Raw genomic sequence first — 16,859 nt, forward strand, 5'->3', positions numbered from 1 at the left:
ATCCGATTTATTTCAATATGCATAGAAGAAAATAATATTTAAAAAAGTATAATCCTAATATATTATATAATATATAATGTATTCGGAGCAAGTTATTTAAACTTTGTAAATTGAAGTAAATTGAAAAATATACTTTTCATGCTCAATAAAGAAAATTAATGACTCAGACTTTCATACTGAAAAGAATTATGAAAATTTTTAAGAACAAAAATAATAGTTCACTTCTCTACTTGTGGCATAAATGACTGAAAAACTATTTAGATGAAAAAAAAATGAATTCTTCTGTCTCATACAGACTTTTTAAAAGTTATTGTAACACTTGGTGCAATTACAAATCTTTATGCAAAACTTTTTAGTGCATATTTTAATCTTCCCAACTTTAAAAATATGATTCTATCGTATCGCCTTTAAAAGCTAATTTTTTTCGCCCTATTCTAGTTTGTTAACAACTAACACATGAAATCGTCTGTACCAGAAATACTTTACCATAATTTCGACACTCCAAGATCTTTGCAAATTCACGCTTCAGTTTTTTTCTACAATCGATACAAGATAGAAAAAGTATATTGTTGAAATTTCTAAATATATTTGTCTCTAAAAAAGTATAAGAAATTATGATGTTCAACTGATGTGAGAAGCATTCATTCATAATAAATTTTAAAACTAGTTTACGCGTTAATTTAAATTAAGCTTTTCTCAGATTGAGTGTAATTAAGTTAATTAAAAAATGAGTTTAATCCAAATATAAATGAAGAAGAATTACGAAATGCTGACGTTAGTAATAGCACACTACTCTACTTACAGTTTCTAGCTTTAACCATCTAAATTTTAGATGACACGCTCCAGTGATTTCAAGTGGTCTCTCTTGAAAAGCAAGTTAAAACACCAGAAATTCGAGAGTCTCTAGGTAAACTTGGTGAGCAGATATTATCACTTCTTGTCTTCCTTCTTTTTTTTTTAATGCAAATTATGTATTTTTAACATGTATTAAATATATACATGAGATTATGTATCAAAGCTTAGTTTGGAGTGGACTTCACAAGTGTTTTATATAAAATATAAATCTTCATATATATATATATATTTTTATTAAAAAATAAATTCCTACTATAATGTAACAAATAATGTCGAAGGCTCTCTATTAAAAAACTGGCCCACGCAATCGTACTTTTCTATTGGTTAATTTAATTGTTGAGATTACTCAAATAGTGTTGACGACTGAAATTTCACTAAAATTTAATAAAATTAAAATGACTGGATTAAATAATTAAGTCAATGACTATTGTGAAAAATATAAAATTAACTGTAAATTTTTATCTTAATACTCATGTACTATGTGATTGAAATATTAATTATCTTTATAAATATAAGATAATCAGTCTAAAAACACTTGAAGCATACTGCACAGACAAAAATTATCTGTAACAGCAACAGATTTTCGGTTTGTTGCTATTACAAATTTTTTTTTTGTATACTTAACAAAAAAATATGTACAGGTATTACAACTTTAGTTTGTCATTACAACAAAGAAAAAAACTGTTGCAACTACAGCAATAATCGATAGAAACCAGAAAAATGATTTTCATATCAAATGGAAGTTTATAACAATAATCGTTTGAATACTTAATGTTTTATACACCTGATAATTTTTAACATTCTTTCTCAAGTTATGTAGATGAAATTGACATCCGTAACTCTTTTTGTATAATATCGACATCCGTTTTTAAAGTAATACTTTTACATTTTTGTGATTTTCATAAAAAAATTTTTCATTTTCAAACAGAAAAGAGAGATTGTACAAACTACACATATTCTGTCAGTTGATTTTTATAATTTTCTCTTTAGAATAACGAAAAATCACGTTACTCTATAAGAGAAATTTGAAATGTCATTTAAACTAGTAGTTCTCGCCTTTCGGTTGGAATGGAAATGAGTGCAATAGACATAAAAATCAATCTAAATATTTTTAACATATTGCAAAAAATTCGTGATCGGAATCATTATGAATGTTGTTAAATTTAGAAAAAACTATTTAATATTATTGATAAAAATAAAATAATACTAGCAAAACCATTGATTCTTTAATTTCATGAATCTTATTGTTTTTACAATATTCAAATCATTATAATATTTGTTATTAAATGAGAATAGCATACATAAGATGTTGAAGATAATGAAAAATTAATTAATCAGACTAGTCGGATAGTAAAGCTGCATAATAACCTAATTAAACAATAATTCGGTTGATGATTGTATTTATATTTGCAATAGCTTTTATTGTTGCAATTACAAACTGAAGTTGTGACATCACAAATTTTTTTGTTAAGTGATGTGCCGAAAATCTCTTACCGCGACAGATAATTTTTTTCCGTGTATATATTTCAATAGTTACTTCAATAGTTGCTAATTATGATAAATAGATACAACTATGCAAATCAATGATTTTACATCATTTTTGTATGAGCATCATCAAAGTAATTAATTAAAATAAATTTGTAAACATGTAATGAATGTCGTTTATTTTCCATCATGGTGGAGTTATTTAATTAGAAATCGTATATAACGCATCATTAATGAGATGCGTCTGTAAAAAAAAATTTAATTCATCAACCTCATTACCTATTTCAGTAAGACCATTAATTTTTAGTAATTAGCTCATTACGCAAGTAAATAATTAAAATATAAACTTATTAACTTTTTAATAAAATATATTTAATATAATCCTATTAAGTAATTATTAATAAGTTCTAGTGTTTTGTAAAATCTATGAAAGTATGGAAAATTATAATTTTCGTAAAGCTGAAGTAATTTCTAATTCTAAAAGTTATCGAATGGTTTAATAAATTAAAATTAAATTAGTTTTATGAAAATTTGAATTTAATAAGTGAAGTTTTTATTTTAAAAAAAAAATTTGAAAGAAAATTAGGTATTTTCCAAGAGTGATTTTAATTTTAACCAACCTTTGTTATTTTTAATTGATAATAAGTAAGTAGTAAAAATATATGTATAAACAATTATGAATGCAACAAACTTCATGAATATTAAATAAATCGATGCAAATGTTGGTACTATATGATGTTATAATCCTGTTAGTGATGTTCAGTAGAGGAAATGGTACGATATTTTCTTCATTTTAATATTCAGAGCACGTATCATCTTTCTCCAGTGTACTTGGAAAATAAAATAAAAGGAAGGAAAAGAAAAATGAAGAAAGATCTGACATCTTATACTAACAATATCTCGTTATTTATAAATATGTGCTGAACATATTGAGCCGAATATGTTGAGTTTTCACGAAGGTAAGGCTATTATGAAAACTTAGTCATTAACTCGAATAAAATATCTGTGAAAAATAATAATCTCAACACTTTTCACTTTAGCAACCGGAATTTTCACTATAAGCGCATTACCTCTTTATTATTGACTTTAAGCAGTTTTATCGTTGATGTCGATATTGAATAGAAGTAAATCGGCTTTTTTTTCCGCTATTGATACCAGAGGTATATCTGTTCTCCTTCAACCTGACAGAAACGCAACGACAGATTTTTTTTTTTATTATTATTATGACAAAATGCATTTTTTATTCTTTTTCATTTCAATGGAAACGTCAAGATGATATGGGAAGAAAGCTCGAGGAAGTGAATTCTCACGTCCTATGCCTGTGGCAGATGCAACTCATTGGTTTGTGAAAAATTGCGTTGACTAACGATAATCCTCAATGCAATGGCAATGTCACGTTTTCATCTTTCAGTCTGGCATCAATCACAAATATTAACAAGGAACAGGTGCATCAATAATTTCTCCAGGAGTTTCCTTGTAAATTTTGATTAGAGTATGAAATCACAAGTATGCACTCCAATACCCATTAGATTGAAAGGATCATCAGCTGCAAACTGAAGGATTTCATAATAAGAGATATTTATCTGTAACCATCAGCTTATTGTGTTTTAATTTAATTACATTTATTGAACTGATATTTTAGTTACATCAGTGTTTCAATTAAAAATATTCTCCAGTTCTATTTTGGTTAGTCTTATCAGATTATTTACTAGTTTTAATTAATTTTCCTTTTTCACTTGTTATTGAACCCTCAATGAACTTTTATTCTGTTGAGATAAGAATAAAAAACTTTTATATTTAAAAGAGGTACTTTTTTTCATTGTTTTTAGGATTATTAAGTTGAATTCTTATAAAAATCAGAAAAAAGTTATCATTATTGGGCTAAAGCTTTTCTTAGTCATTGATGAAAATTGAATGAGAGCTGAATTTAAAAAAATCCATCAATATCGTCTGTTAATGGATTAATAGAATGAATGTAACTGACACGAATTCTACATATTATCATGATAGAAAAACTAACTGAATTTCATTACTTTCTATTCCATTCTAGAATGCTGAAAACTTCAATTGAAGTTCAATTTCATGATTTTCTTTTATTTTTAGATCATGATTAAATGTGAAATATTAAGATTATGTAAATTATTCTTTTTCGCTGAGATAATAAAAATTTTATCAAATGTTTTAAGTTTTATGTGACTTAAAATTTCTCATGAATATTACTTTGGTTCATTTTTATTCGTCATTGTGGAACTTATGAGTTTTTAACTTTAAATTGTTAAGTGAAATAAGATTTTTATTACCTCAACAATTATTTCAACCATTGTTATATTTAACTTTTATACTTTTTTATTTTTATTTTAATTATTCTTTATTGTTGGAAAGTCAGTAGTTACAGAAAATTAATTCCCAAAATATCACAATGAATACTTGATCAGTGTCACCTTTCTTGATTAAATGTATTGACTTTTTACAAAGTAATATCTAATAAAAACTAGTAAAATTTTTTTTCCTCGCGACAATTGATTTCATTTATTTAAATATCCTCAATAAAATATTGATTTTAAGAAAAGTAGAATGCCCGAATAGCAGCAACAATATTCCGATTCTATTGAATATACCCATTGCTTTTAAGTTTTTCTTGACTTCCTCTAAGATAGACTGAATAAAAATAAAAACTAAGCCAAACTATAGCAGGAAAAAACTAAAACCTTTGTGAGAAGCAAACAAAAATTAGTTTTAAGATAAAATATCGTTTGTATTCTTTTGTTAAAACAAGCAATTTTCAAAGGAAGAATGAAGTTGATTAAAACGGTTGACAAGTTCACTTTGAGATCTCAATCATTATGGTTTTCACAAAGAAAACAAGATTGCTCTCTGTACACCTTGCTTTCGTAACGATCTGGCTGTGAATTAAGCTTTTATTATTGAAACTTTTATTGTATAGTAAAAAAATTCTATAGATAGTCGTTTTGAATTCAAAATTTTTACTAAAAAGGCATGTTCAAATGACTACCATATTGACAAGTTGGGTAGCAATCCAATTGGGTAGAACCATCAAGTACTATTTAAAGCTTGACAGTGAGAAGAAATTTCATGTAGTTGCTTATGCTAGACCATGAAAAGAAATGATCATTCAGATGGCCCTTATAGGAAAATATAGGTATAAACCTTCTTCAAGAGTGCTGACGTGTTCATGAAAACCTTTTTTATATCCTAATATTTCCTGAATCTTTTTCAAGAAATATATGAATACCTTAAATACTAAACTCTGAATAAAAATATTGAGAAAAACTTAAATGTTAGTATAAGTAAATATATGTACTGTAAACGAATTAGCAATTAGAGCATGATCAAATCTGATGTCTCACGCCTCACTGCGGCAAAGTACATTTTATCGACCTTTTTTCATTCACGCTTCCTTTCTGTGTGGTTTGTATCGTCACACTTGATTGAATTATTTTTTCCCCATTAATGTAACTTTTTTTTTTTTTAGTAAAATAAAGTACTTCTAACTTTTTAATGGCATATTTTAACTTGTTGAAAGTTTATTCTAACACTTGAAAAACTACTCAATTGATAAATGTCCATCTTTGATACTAAACAGCACATATTTCTTTGTGTTACTGAAATTTCTGATCTTCTTTCTTTTCCAATATTTTCATATATTCTGAATCCTATTTTTTTTTAATGAAAACATAATGGTATTTGAGAGCAGCTTGATGTAATTAAATTTTAATTATTGAATGACCCCTTGAAAAAACATCAAACAGTTACGTTAACGATATTGAGTAATTAAAAGTTATCTTCTAACGAAAAATATTTTCTTTTAATCGTACCAAGAAATTTATTAAAATTTAAATTTAGACTAGTTGAATATTTCTATCAGTTGTAAACAAGATGAAATGCATTTTTTAATTAAAATAATAATTATTAAGTATAATGTCGTTTATTAGGGAATATTTATTAACGTTCAAGTTCAATTTTTTTTTATCTCTTAATAATAGTTTGAAAATTTAATACATGTGATTCAGCTATTTACATTCAGCTCCTTATTATTTGACTACGAATATGATAAAAAAAAGTTCACGTACACTTAGCTTTAAATAAATTACCAATTATTGTTAGCATAGTGTAATCTTTTATAAAGAATTAAAGTATAGTAAGTAACAAGATAATATATTCAGCTGAGGTTGCCACAGGAATGTAGCAAGTAACAAATGGTACAAGGATCAATAAAGTCTTTGGCAAAATGAGCAACTGTATTGTAAGTACACAACTCTTTAGTTCAATAAACCTCAAATTATTGCCAAATCATGATCATATATAGCCTTAGAGAAGCTTAGGACTTAGAATAAGCTTCTATTTACCAACAAATTTTGAATGTAAATAAAACATTATGTACTTAATAATAAATAACATCTTCTGGGACTTAAGTGATGATTTGTGGGTTACATGAGAATAGATGATTAATTTAATTCCCAGAGAAACAAAGAGTTTTCGTATTTTATTAGGAAACATAAACTTTACGATAAAACAATTCAAGTGTACAAGCTAATGTACCCTGAATCCGTCACTTGATATCTTGATGTGCTGGCTCAGACATAGTTTTAGTTCGTGAGTGTTGTATAATGCAAATCACTAAGTTTTCACTCCCTCTGAAACTGCTCTAAGTCAATAAATAAGATAATGCAGAATCTATAATTCAATAAACTTTCAAAGATTTATTAAAAAGAAATGAATTTCATTGCAATATAAAATTGACTGGTTGAGTGAACAATATTACACTGTTTTTTTGACGATTTTAAAATATTTGATTATTATGTATTAGATTTAGATTGAAAGAAAGTTTTTATAGGACCTTTCATTAGTACCATATCTACGACATTAAATAACGACATAATGATGCAATTTGCAAGTAAAACATGATGTCAGCACAGGTATATAATACTTGAGATTTGTCAACGAAAGTATCATTCTCACCAACGAGAGAAGACAATTAAGATTGATAGCAAGAATGGCTTTTAAGGTTTGTTGACCATTCATTATTATTAGAATATTATTTAAAAATATATTTATGCAGTATAATAGAAAATTGTTTCTTATTATTTTTTAACTTTTTTATTATTTATTATTATTATTATTATTATTATTATTATTAATAAATAATAATAATAATATGTTGTAGAAAAGTTTAATTTCACTTAATCAACTGACTGAAGTTTGTTGTTTTTATTTTTTACAAATTTGTGAAATTGTGCACAATTTCAATTATTCTCCGAAAATAATTACATTTGGATGAATTAAATTTTGCAATTTAATAATTAAAAACTTTCAAGTATTTAGTAAAAACTATTTGTCATATTAAAAGTTACAATACAACACTGCAAATCTTGATTGTCAAACACGTGTTATTTTTGCACGCCTAAGTGTATTAGAAATGACGTCACATATGTGATTAACATTTTAGTCATTTGTAACATACTTCCAATCGTGTAAGAAATGACTACAATGTTAAAGAATACAAAATAATTTTCAAAAGCTTTCCATGCTACGCATTCTAATTCATTGAATTTTTAATTTTATCTTTTCAATATATATATATATATATATATATATATATATATATATATATATATATATATATATATAAAAGTACTTTGGAAAATACGAAATTGTTAGTCAACTATAAAAACACAATTTGACTTATAAAAAGGAATATTTTTAAGCTTTTTCATATTTAATTAAAAATTATTTTTATTGCTAAAAGTTAAATGTTAAGCTCAAACAAAAGCCACATTCCAACATACAATAATCATTTCCAAAAATTTAAATACGCAGTGGTATTTGCATAATTTTTATGCATTTTTATTTATTTACTTTTTTTTCAATTAAACAAAATTTTCCAAAACTGAATAATAAAATATAAATTTTAACAAAATTACTTGAATCAATGTAATTGTAAAAGAGCTTTTGCCATTCAGAAGCTAAAAAATATTATAACGCGAGAATTAAAAGAAAATATTCAGAGAGAGGATATAACAACGGCTTCGTGAGTTTTAATCGCTCGTTTTTTGTACTTGTATCTTTTTTTGGCCTCTACACTCCACTTTGTACTCGTCGTCGGCAGTTCGTCGTAGTTTTAACGGTAGTGGCTCTTGTGGGAGTAAAACAAGGATCAGCAGGTCACGCGCACAGTTTTGCCCACTTCCATGGCCCAGTAGAGGGTCCAGGACATGAAGTAGTTGTACACGACAAACATGGATACCATCACGGCGATTATATTGCTCATCCCAAATACGAGTTTGCGTATGGCATCGAAGATCATCACACGGGCGATTATCACAGCCAAAAAGAGCACCGTGATGGTAACTAAAACCTTCAATGATATTGTTGCAAGCTTCACAAAATACTTAACTTTATTTTATATCTATACCTCTATAAAAGAAGATTACAGAAGTGGTAATTTTAACTCTCAGTACTTTAGTGATATTATTTTTTTTCAAGGCCACCATGTAGCCGGAGAGTATACGATTAAAGAACCTGGTGGCAATGTTAGAACTGTCAAGTACTACTCCAACCCTCATGGAGGATTTTTCGCAGATGTTCATAATTCTGGGGGTAATGATCACTCTGGTTACCACTATGGAGGTCATCATCATGGTCATGATCATCATTATGGTGAACACCACGGATATTATTAAATTATTTTAATTGTTTGCTCGACTTTGATACTGAAATTGTAACTTTCTTTATAATCTCGACAATAAATATAATATGCAACAATTAACAAATATTTATTTTTCCTGACCAAACGATGGTTTTATATTTACCTCTAGAAGAAAAGCTTTTTCTTTAATTGTCCACATCATTTTCATTATAATAAGCTTTGTCTTTGTTAATCTACCTAAACTCTATTTGTAAGAAAATTTAGTAAGAAAATCTTGAATTGTTTATAACTTGTTCCACTATGAAACTAAAGTTTATTTTAAAATTTAATTTACTAGGCATATATGTTTAACGTGAGATACGCATACTTTTAGTATGAAAAATCAGTGAGCTTATTAAAATGTTTCCGAGTTAACTGATAATTATCAGGATACTTTTATTTAATTTTTCAAGCATCGATGCCTTCTCTATGCTTCATTTTATTCTATTTTATTAATCGCCGATTAACAGTAATAATAAAATCGAAGTTGATTTAACTGTATTAGACTAATTAAAAAATAATTCTACCAATTATCAAAATGATTCGTTTTTCAGTACAAAAAAAAATGTATGAAGTGAAAAAAATCATCAAATGAATATTAGTCTTGTTGATTTAGTTACTGGTATATTTTTTATTCATTCTGTATCGCTTTCTAGTTCTTTTTTCTTTGTAAATAAATAAATTGGTCAGATACCGTAGAAATATTCAGTAGAAAAATTTGAACAATGGAATAACGAACTACATTGCATTGTAAAATATTGAACGTTTCAAAACAGTGTATGTACTTGTAAAGAATAAGGTAAATAAGTCAAATAAATGGAAAGATGAAGGCAGAATAAAATACGATACAGAAAAATACAGAAGAGTGAATTCGTAAGTGGGCCACGGCATTCAAGAAGCTTTACATATGGATAAAATATAGTCTGGTAGTCAATGAAGAGAAACGGTTTACTACTCGTTTGACATATTGAGTCTAGTAATCTCAACGATTATTGTCGTCGATCACAAATATTGAACTTAAGTTTCCATTCGAGTGTAATTCAATACAGACACCGAAAGATATCTCGAACAATTTACCAATTGTTACCATTATATAGATTACTTTCAAAGAGATAACTTTAACTGCAATTTATGATTGATCCAATTCAAATATTGATATTGAGACACTTAATTTAGTGTGAGTATTCTCGAGGGATTATGACTAATTAATGAAGAATGACCCTCGAGAATGATTCCATTGACGTTTCGATAACGAAATTTTAATCATTTGGAATAATCTGTGATCTATAAATGTCCTTTGACATATTTTATGCAAATTCTATAATTAAATATATAACAAATATAGAATATCATGAATGAAAATTGGAGGTCATTATAATTATGGTAAATATATTTAATTGTATTTAGATATGATGACGTAGCCATTTATTTAGAACTGTTTATTGATTTTATAACATTTAATTCTCAATAATGTGAAGATATTTTAGTATTCCATAATCAGTTTAAGTGATTAAATTTATGAACAAGATTATGTTATTTTCATATTAATAACTAGTATTATTAAGATTAAATTGAATTTCTTGATTAATTAGCTTTGAAAAATTACAAATTAAATTCAATTTTAAAGACTGATTTATTTCAATAATTTTTACTTATTCTTAAGCTGAAAAAATCACGTTTGTGAAGATTGAAGATTAATCCTCTGTAAATGAAACTTATAATGGATTTCGAAAATCAATTTTCACTCGGTCAATTACTTGGTTAAAAAAGAGGATTAATTGATTATGCAACTGGAAGATTGATAAAAATTTCATCAAAATATATAATTAGGAAAAATTATTTTTATTTGCTGCAACAATGAATGAAGATAACAGAGTTTCTGAAGGAATTAAAAGATTCTATGAACTTATATGAATGTAGAGATGTCAAAGGAATGAAGTAGAAAGACATGACATTGAAAGAGAATAAATATAATTCAAAAATATAAAAATCTGATGACTTAATGCTGACATGTTTCATTCTTTTAAACTCAAAGTGAGCGTTATGAAGTAGTTTATACTGGATATAAATTCTCTGTCTAAATTTGCATCAGGGTGAAAACAATAGGGTTGAGATAGGGTAGCATCACATAAGCCAAAAAGCTCGAAAAACTTCATGAAAAGTCAGCGTAGGATAGGAGTATCAAAGCTTATGGAAAAGTTTTGTATGTTTACCCGCGTATTAACTTTTGCATGTCATGCAAGCATTCATTTGCTGACTGAGTTTTCAGAAGATCTACAAGACAAAAGTTTAAAACTAGTAAATGGAATAAAGTAATAAGTTTATCTTATTTCAAGTCTTTTACACAAAATTATGCTTTTTATTCTTAATCATTATTATTATTATTATCATTATCACCATAGTATATAGTAATAAGAAAGATTGCAATTTCAAAAAAACTCAAATCCGTTAGAGTAATTTTAGCTCAAGTTACAATCAGCGAAGGTTCTGAAAAGATGTTAAGTTTTTTGTAAGCTGAAGGAAAGATAAGAAAAGTTCAAAGCCCATGAAAGAAAAGTTGCAGACATTTACTGAACGTAAACTTAGTACAAGCCGTGTGAAGATTCATTAGATGTGCTTGTTTTTGGCTGCTGATAACTTTATGGTATCAAGACTTAAGGAATAAAAGAATAAAAATTGTGTATTCAGTACATAAAATAAGATGCCTTGAGGAGTCTTTTTAAGAAGCTAAATATTTTATAGCATACAAGAATATTATATTGCTATAGAATCAACATTTTAATCATTTCATTTTTCTTACCTTAAGTTAAATTTTCATCTAGTTAACTTTAATACTTTACCATAACGTACTACCCGTAAACTATATACTTTTTTCACTCATCTAAGCTGATTTTGTAGTAGAATCACTCAGGTATTTCAATGCATTCCAAAGTTTTAAAAAAATTTTTTCGTTTTCAATAGAGTTTTTCTACAAGGAACATTCAAGCCAATTTACTACGACTTTTAAGCTAGGAACTGGTCATTAAATTTATTAATTCTAATTGAAAAAAGTTCTTTCACGAGAAAAAAATTATATAGTGAAAATTACTATAAAAGCAGAAGGGAAATTTATTGAAAAGTATATAGTAATGAATAGATAAGATGAGGTTATAGGTTCATTTCCTCAAGTAGTGTAGAATACTTTTTTATGTTAATATTTCTTGTATAAAGAATAAAAATTACCATTATTCTCGGGAAAGTACAAAAGATCTTTAATTTTGTTTCAATTTTGTCGTTAATCCCATTTATTTTGAGCTGAAAAAGATCATTCGAAAATAGATAACTCCATTTCTATTAGTTTTTATTTTTTACAAAGTATTAAAAAATAGTAAAAAATTTTGATGAACAAATTTAACAAAGAGAAATAACAAGCTTTACAACATCTTATCAATAATTCTAAATTGACAATAATGAAGTTTTATGGTACTTTGACCTGAATTGGATTGAAGACTATTTCATCAGTCAATCACACAGTGTTCATTCGTTTACTAGTACTCTTTTCATTCAGCTGTATCAATAAAATATATATTCATGATTTACATATGTGTTAACATTTATTAAACATTCCTATTTGAACAAATATTTAATCATTTCCTGAAAAAATTCATTGCAATAAATGAAATATCTCTAACAAAACGTTAAAATTCCCAAATACAAAATGCTCCAGTACTTTGATATGCACTCAAATGAATTCTTTTTTTGCTCAATTCAATTATTTATTAAATATCCATTTATTTTAGCTAAAATTTTAAAAGAAGGACATTTTGTCCATAAATAGATCAAACCAAAGAAGTAAAATACAATAAAAGAACGTTCGAGTCCCATTTATAAATAATTCATTTCTCTTGAGAAATAATGCAAGGAAGAGAATTATCGATACTTGGAGATGAAAAATTAATAAAAGTATTAGTAACTGATATTATATTTTTCATTTAAATAAGAGGGAGAAAGCGAAAGAGCAATATAAATCCTATTGACTTCTTGGAACTCGACCTAAATGTCGATCTCGTGGTACATAAAGATCGGACGCTCGAATGAGATACTAAATTTTCACGTAACGATAATTTCTCGATATCCGCGCCCTCCAGCACTCGAACGCTTCTCATTTGCCGGATAGCATTAGAGTCTTGGAGTTTTTCCAAGATACATCTGCCAACACTCGGAAAAAGATGTATTGCATGAGACGACGTTTCTCGCCAACCTCTCCTGGTATACAGTCGACTCATCATTCTTGATGAAATTTTGCCGAGCCACCGTCGCCGTCCTGTAGCATGAATATCACGAGTCATAGATACCAATTCGCTTGGCTTTTTATTGCGTATTCACTTGAAATCTACTCGATTTCAGGCTTTCCAAAATTTTTTATTACATCGTTTGATCCAATAAATTTTTTACAATTATTACTTTCTGTTTTACTATTTATTCAGTACTGTTTTCATCCATTTTTTCTTACGGAAATTTCCTGCATTTGATTTTTATTTTAGTCAACAATATATTTTGTAGAAATCTTTTAGAAGTATAAATGAATATTGTTCACTAGTTGTTTAAAAAAATTACTGTAAAATTGAAGAATACATGAATAGAAGAAAGTTTTCAATTACTCAATCATCAGGAGCATTTCCGCAATTTAACTCAAATGTAGATTATAAATCATATTAACTTATCAAATACAAAAAAAATTTTACAGCACTTCCTCTAACAGTTGTGTAACTCTTTTATTTTCACATTTTTTTTCGTCCGATGCATAATGGAAAGGATGATAATTTCTCGCACATCCGTCTGATCCGCGCCCCCGTCGATTAACAGCGCGAAAGCGATGCTTTTTACACTGGAGCCCAGATTAATGGAGTTCGCGAACAGTTTTTGCAACGAACGCTGCGCAAGAGTTGTTATTCATGTCTCTCTCTCTCTTTTGCTTTAATAGTCAAGTTGAAACTTTGTTTTACTCTCTCTCTCTGAACCCCGTGCTCGTTCACTCTATAACTCCCAGATGCCAACGCAGAAGAAAGAGCGATAGTCCAGGGTGGAAAAGCGAAAAGTGAATACGAGTAAATGTGATTCGGTTGCTACCGGCATGCCCGCGAGGAGGTTTGCATTACCATTTTGGCCACTCGCCAAGCCCTAGTCCGAATTCCGATTCTACGATGGAAGATAACGTTCTCTTTCGTTCTTTCCTTCTCCTTTTCTCGGCTTCCAGCACCTTCGTGACTCTCTTCTAGTAAAATTCAGACGAGCTTTACTGACATTCGTTGCGCACCAGCTCCTTCACGTTTTCTCAAGCGAGTTTTTAACTGAATTTTCTCCGAGGAGATTTTTATATTTTCTGCTCCATATCATTCTATTACACATTTCCACCGAAATCTTTAAAAATAAAAACAACCAATCATGTACTTGATAAATTATTCCATTTCCGCTAGATTTTACAGGAGCAAATCGATGTAACATATACTGTGATTACTATTTAAGCTAGACGTTGGAAATAAAAGAATGGCCAATTGTTTTATAACGAATAGGATTTTTTTGTAAAATATAGAGAAAATTTATAAATGTACTGTCTATGGAAAAAAGAAATATGCCATTTAAAATGTTTGACAATTTATTTCATGTCTATTTTGAATATTTAATTTTTTAGCATTTTTAGTGGATGTTACAATTACTTTGAAAAATGTAAAAATATGGTTTTTAATTTTTAGTGACTTTTCTGTATTTATTTTAAAAATAATATTTTTTTTTTATTACAAAAATTGAATGTTGTAATCCAATTTTTGTCTGTTCTTTAAAGTAGCCCGGAGTGGTCATTAAATTATTTTTATCGTATAGTTGTTAATATGTATGAACGTTATTGATTTATATTTGCAAGTTTTTTTCAATTGCATTAAATAAAATATATAACATAATTTCTAATAAATGTATTTATCATTCAAATATCAATCAAAATATATTTATATGAGAGTGTTGAAAATTTCAATTCTGATTGTACATTTTTGGTTAATATTTAATTTATTCTTCATTGAAAATGTTTAAAATGTTTACTGATTTAATTAATTTTGCTTTGAACTATTTTCCATATCTTCATCATAGATGATTAAATAAATTTAATCGTTTTTATGTATGATTCGATTTAATGATTAAAAATTAAATTATTTTTGTTAACAATTGACTTCACAGAAAATTATTATTCGATAAAAAATCCAAAACTGTAAAATTAAATTTTTTCTATTATCAATTTTTTTTACTATGTTTCTCGCAGACTTCAAAATCATCTATTGATAAATTTTCCCTCGGTATCTTTTATTCATACAAACTAATATCAACTACTCAGCATGATTTTTTTTTATGAATACAGTAATCTACCTGCGCTGACGAGAATTCAATAGGAAGATGAATTATCGCGGCATTTATTAAGTGACACAACTAATACGAGTCACGTTTGCTGTTTCAGATATTCATCCTTATAGGTATAATGCAGAATCATCTCCTATTCTCTAGCTTGTTGATGCGTAAACGTGCAAACAGGGCACATTTGTGGTGTTGACATTATCTGGTTGTGCAGCAACTCGCATGCATAGCTCTTTGCGCCACTTGCAAACCCCCTCAGGGTAGATGATTAACGAGGAAGTAAAGAGAACGACGACTAGATTGTCCACTAGGTAATATGCAGAGTGTTTATATCATAAATAAAAAGTTAAGATGATGGATTTTCGAAAAATTGATCATTCTCTCTTAAAAAATTGAAGTATGGGGTATGTTTTTAATTCTTATAATCCTTTTTCAAATCAACTGTACTCTCATATATTAAATGAGGTGAAGATAAAGTTATTGTTTACAAACTTAATCGCTTGTGACTTAACCCAATATTGTTAGAATCCATTGGTAATTTTTGAGTGTATTATTATATTACAATAAAAGTGTGTTTATTATAATATATTGAACATTGAATGCATTCCTGTGTACTCTTTATAACAAACATAGGATTTAAAGCGTAATATTATGAATTTTCACCAAATGAATATTATGAATTAATTATAAAGAGTATTCATTATAATATGTTGTTTACAAATAAAAAAAGTAATTACTATAATAAATTATTACATTTAAATTATTTTTTAATCATGATGAAATTGCTTTAATAAAGAAGAATCATAGAAAATGTAATACAACAATTTGTTTTCTCATCAAATAATAAATTCTGATTAATAATAACCACGATCATTAATTATATTCTTCTTTAGTTGATTTTTTTCTAGATAGTTGGTAAATTTTATTAAATAAATATCTCAAACAAATTTTACTCTAATATTTCAACTTAATAACTTTTTAACATGATGTAATTTAACATTTCATTGGACATTGTATCATATATGATAATGAAAACGATCTACATTGAAGCTATTTTCATTTAATATCCTGATGGCTCTGTATTTATTTGAAAGTTTCGAACAAATATTATTTATGATTAAAAATATTTCAGTTGTTGGGAGGACAATATGCTCTGTGTGGGTATTTGTGCATCACGGAACATGCCCGACGCGCTTGGAGAATGAGCTACGTGTTACTGATGAACGCTTGCGACTCCCTGAGGCACATTGTAACGGGTCAGCCTGTTTCGATGTAGGGCTGATTGATGGAATGAATATTTGGCTCGAGTATTAGGTACTTGGTCAACAGTAAACGATCGAATCCAAGTTCATGACCATAAAAATTCACAAACTGTCGCCTGGTTGCTTTTTTATGTACATGTAGTCCTCTGAGACTTGTATGATTTTATTGGAAA

General features: G+C 27.5%; 1 protein-coding gene across 1 annotated transcript; it reads left to right on the forward strand.

Annotated features, from left to right (window-relative positions):
* The first annotated feature begins 7,272 nt into the window (after positions 1-7,272).
* Positions 7,273-9,055, forward strand: LOC118074313 (cuticle protein-like). The gene is made up of 3 exons (XM_035095428.1): positions 7,273-7,366; positions 8,468-8,705; positions 8,845-9,055. The coding sequence occupies exons 1-3, from the start codon at positions 7,355-7,357 to the stop codon at positions 9,039-9,041; spliced, it is 447 nt and encodes a 148-aa protein (XP_034951319.1). The 5' UTR covers positions 7,273-7,354; the 3' UTR covers positions 9,042-9,055.
* The last annotated feature ends 7,804 nt before the right edge of the window (positions 9,056-16,859 follow it).

This window comes from Chelonus insularis, unplaced genomic scaffold, assembly GCF_013357705.1.
Source record: "Chelonus insularis isolate UGA/USDA-ARS -01 unplaced genomic scaffold, ASM1335770v1 contig_135_pilon, whole genome shotgun sequence".
NCBI lineage: Eukaryota > Metazoa > Arthropoda > Insecta > Hymenoptera > Braconidae > Chelonus > Chelonus insularis.

Coding starts and splice junctions, on each gene's coding strand:
- LOC118074313 (XM_035095428.1), top strand. Junction 8,706..8,844: donor CCAAAAAGAGCACCGTGATG/GTAACTAAAACC, acceptor TTTTTTTTCAAG/GCCACCATGTAGCCGGAGAG.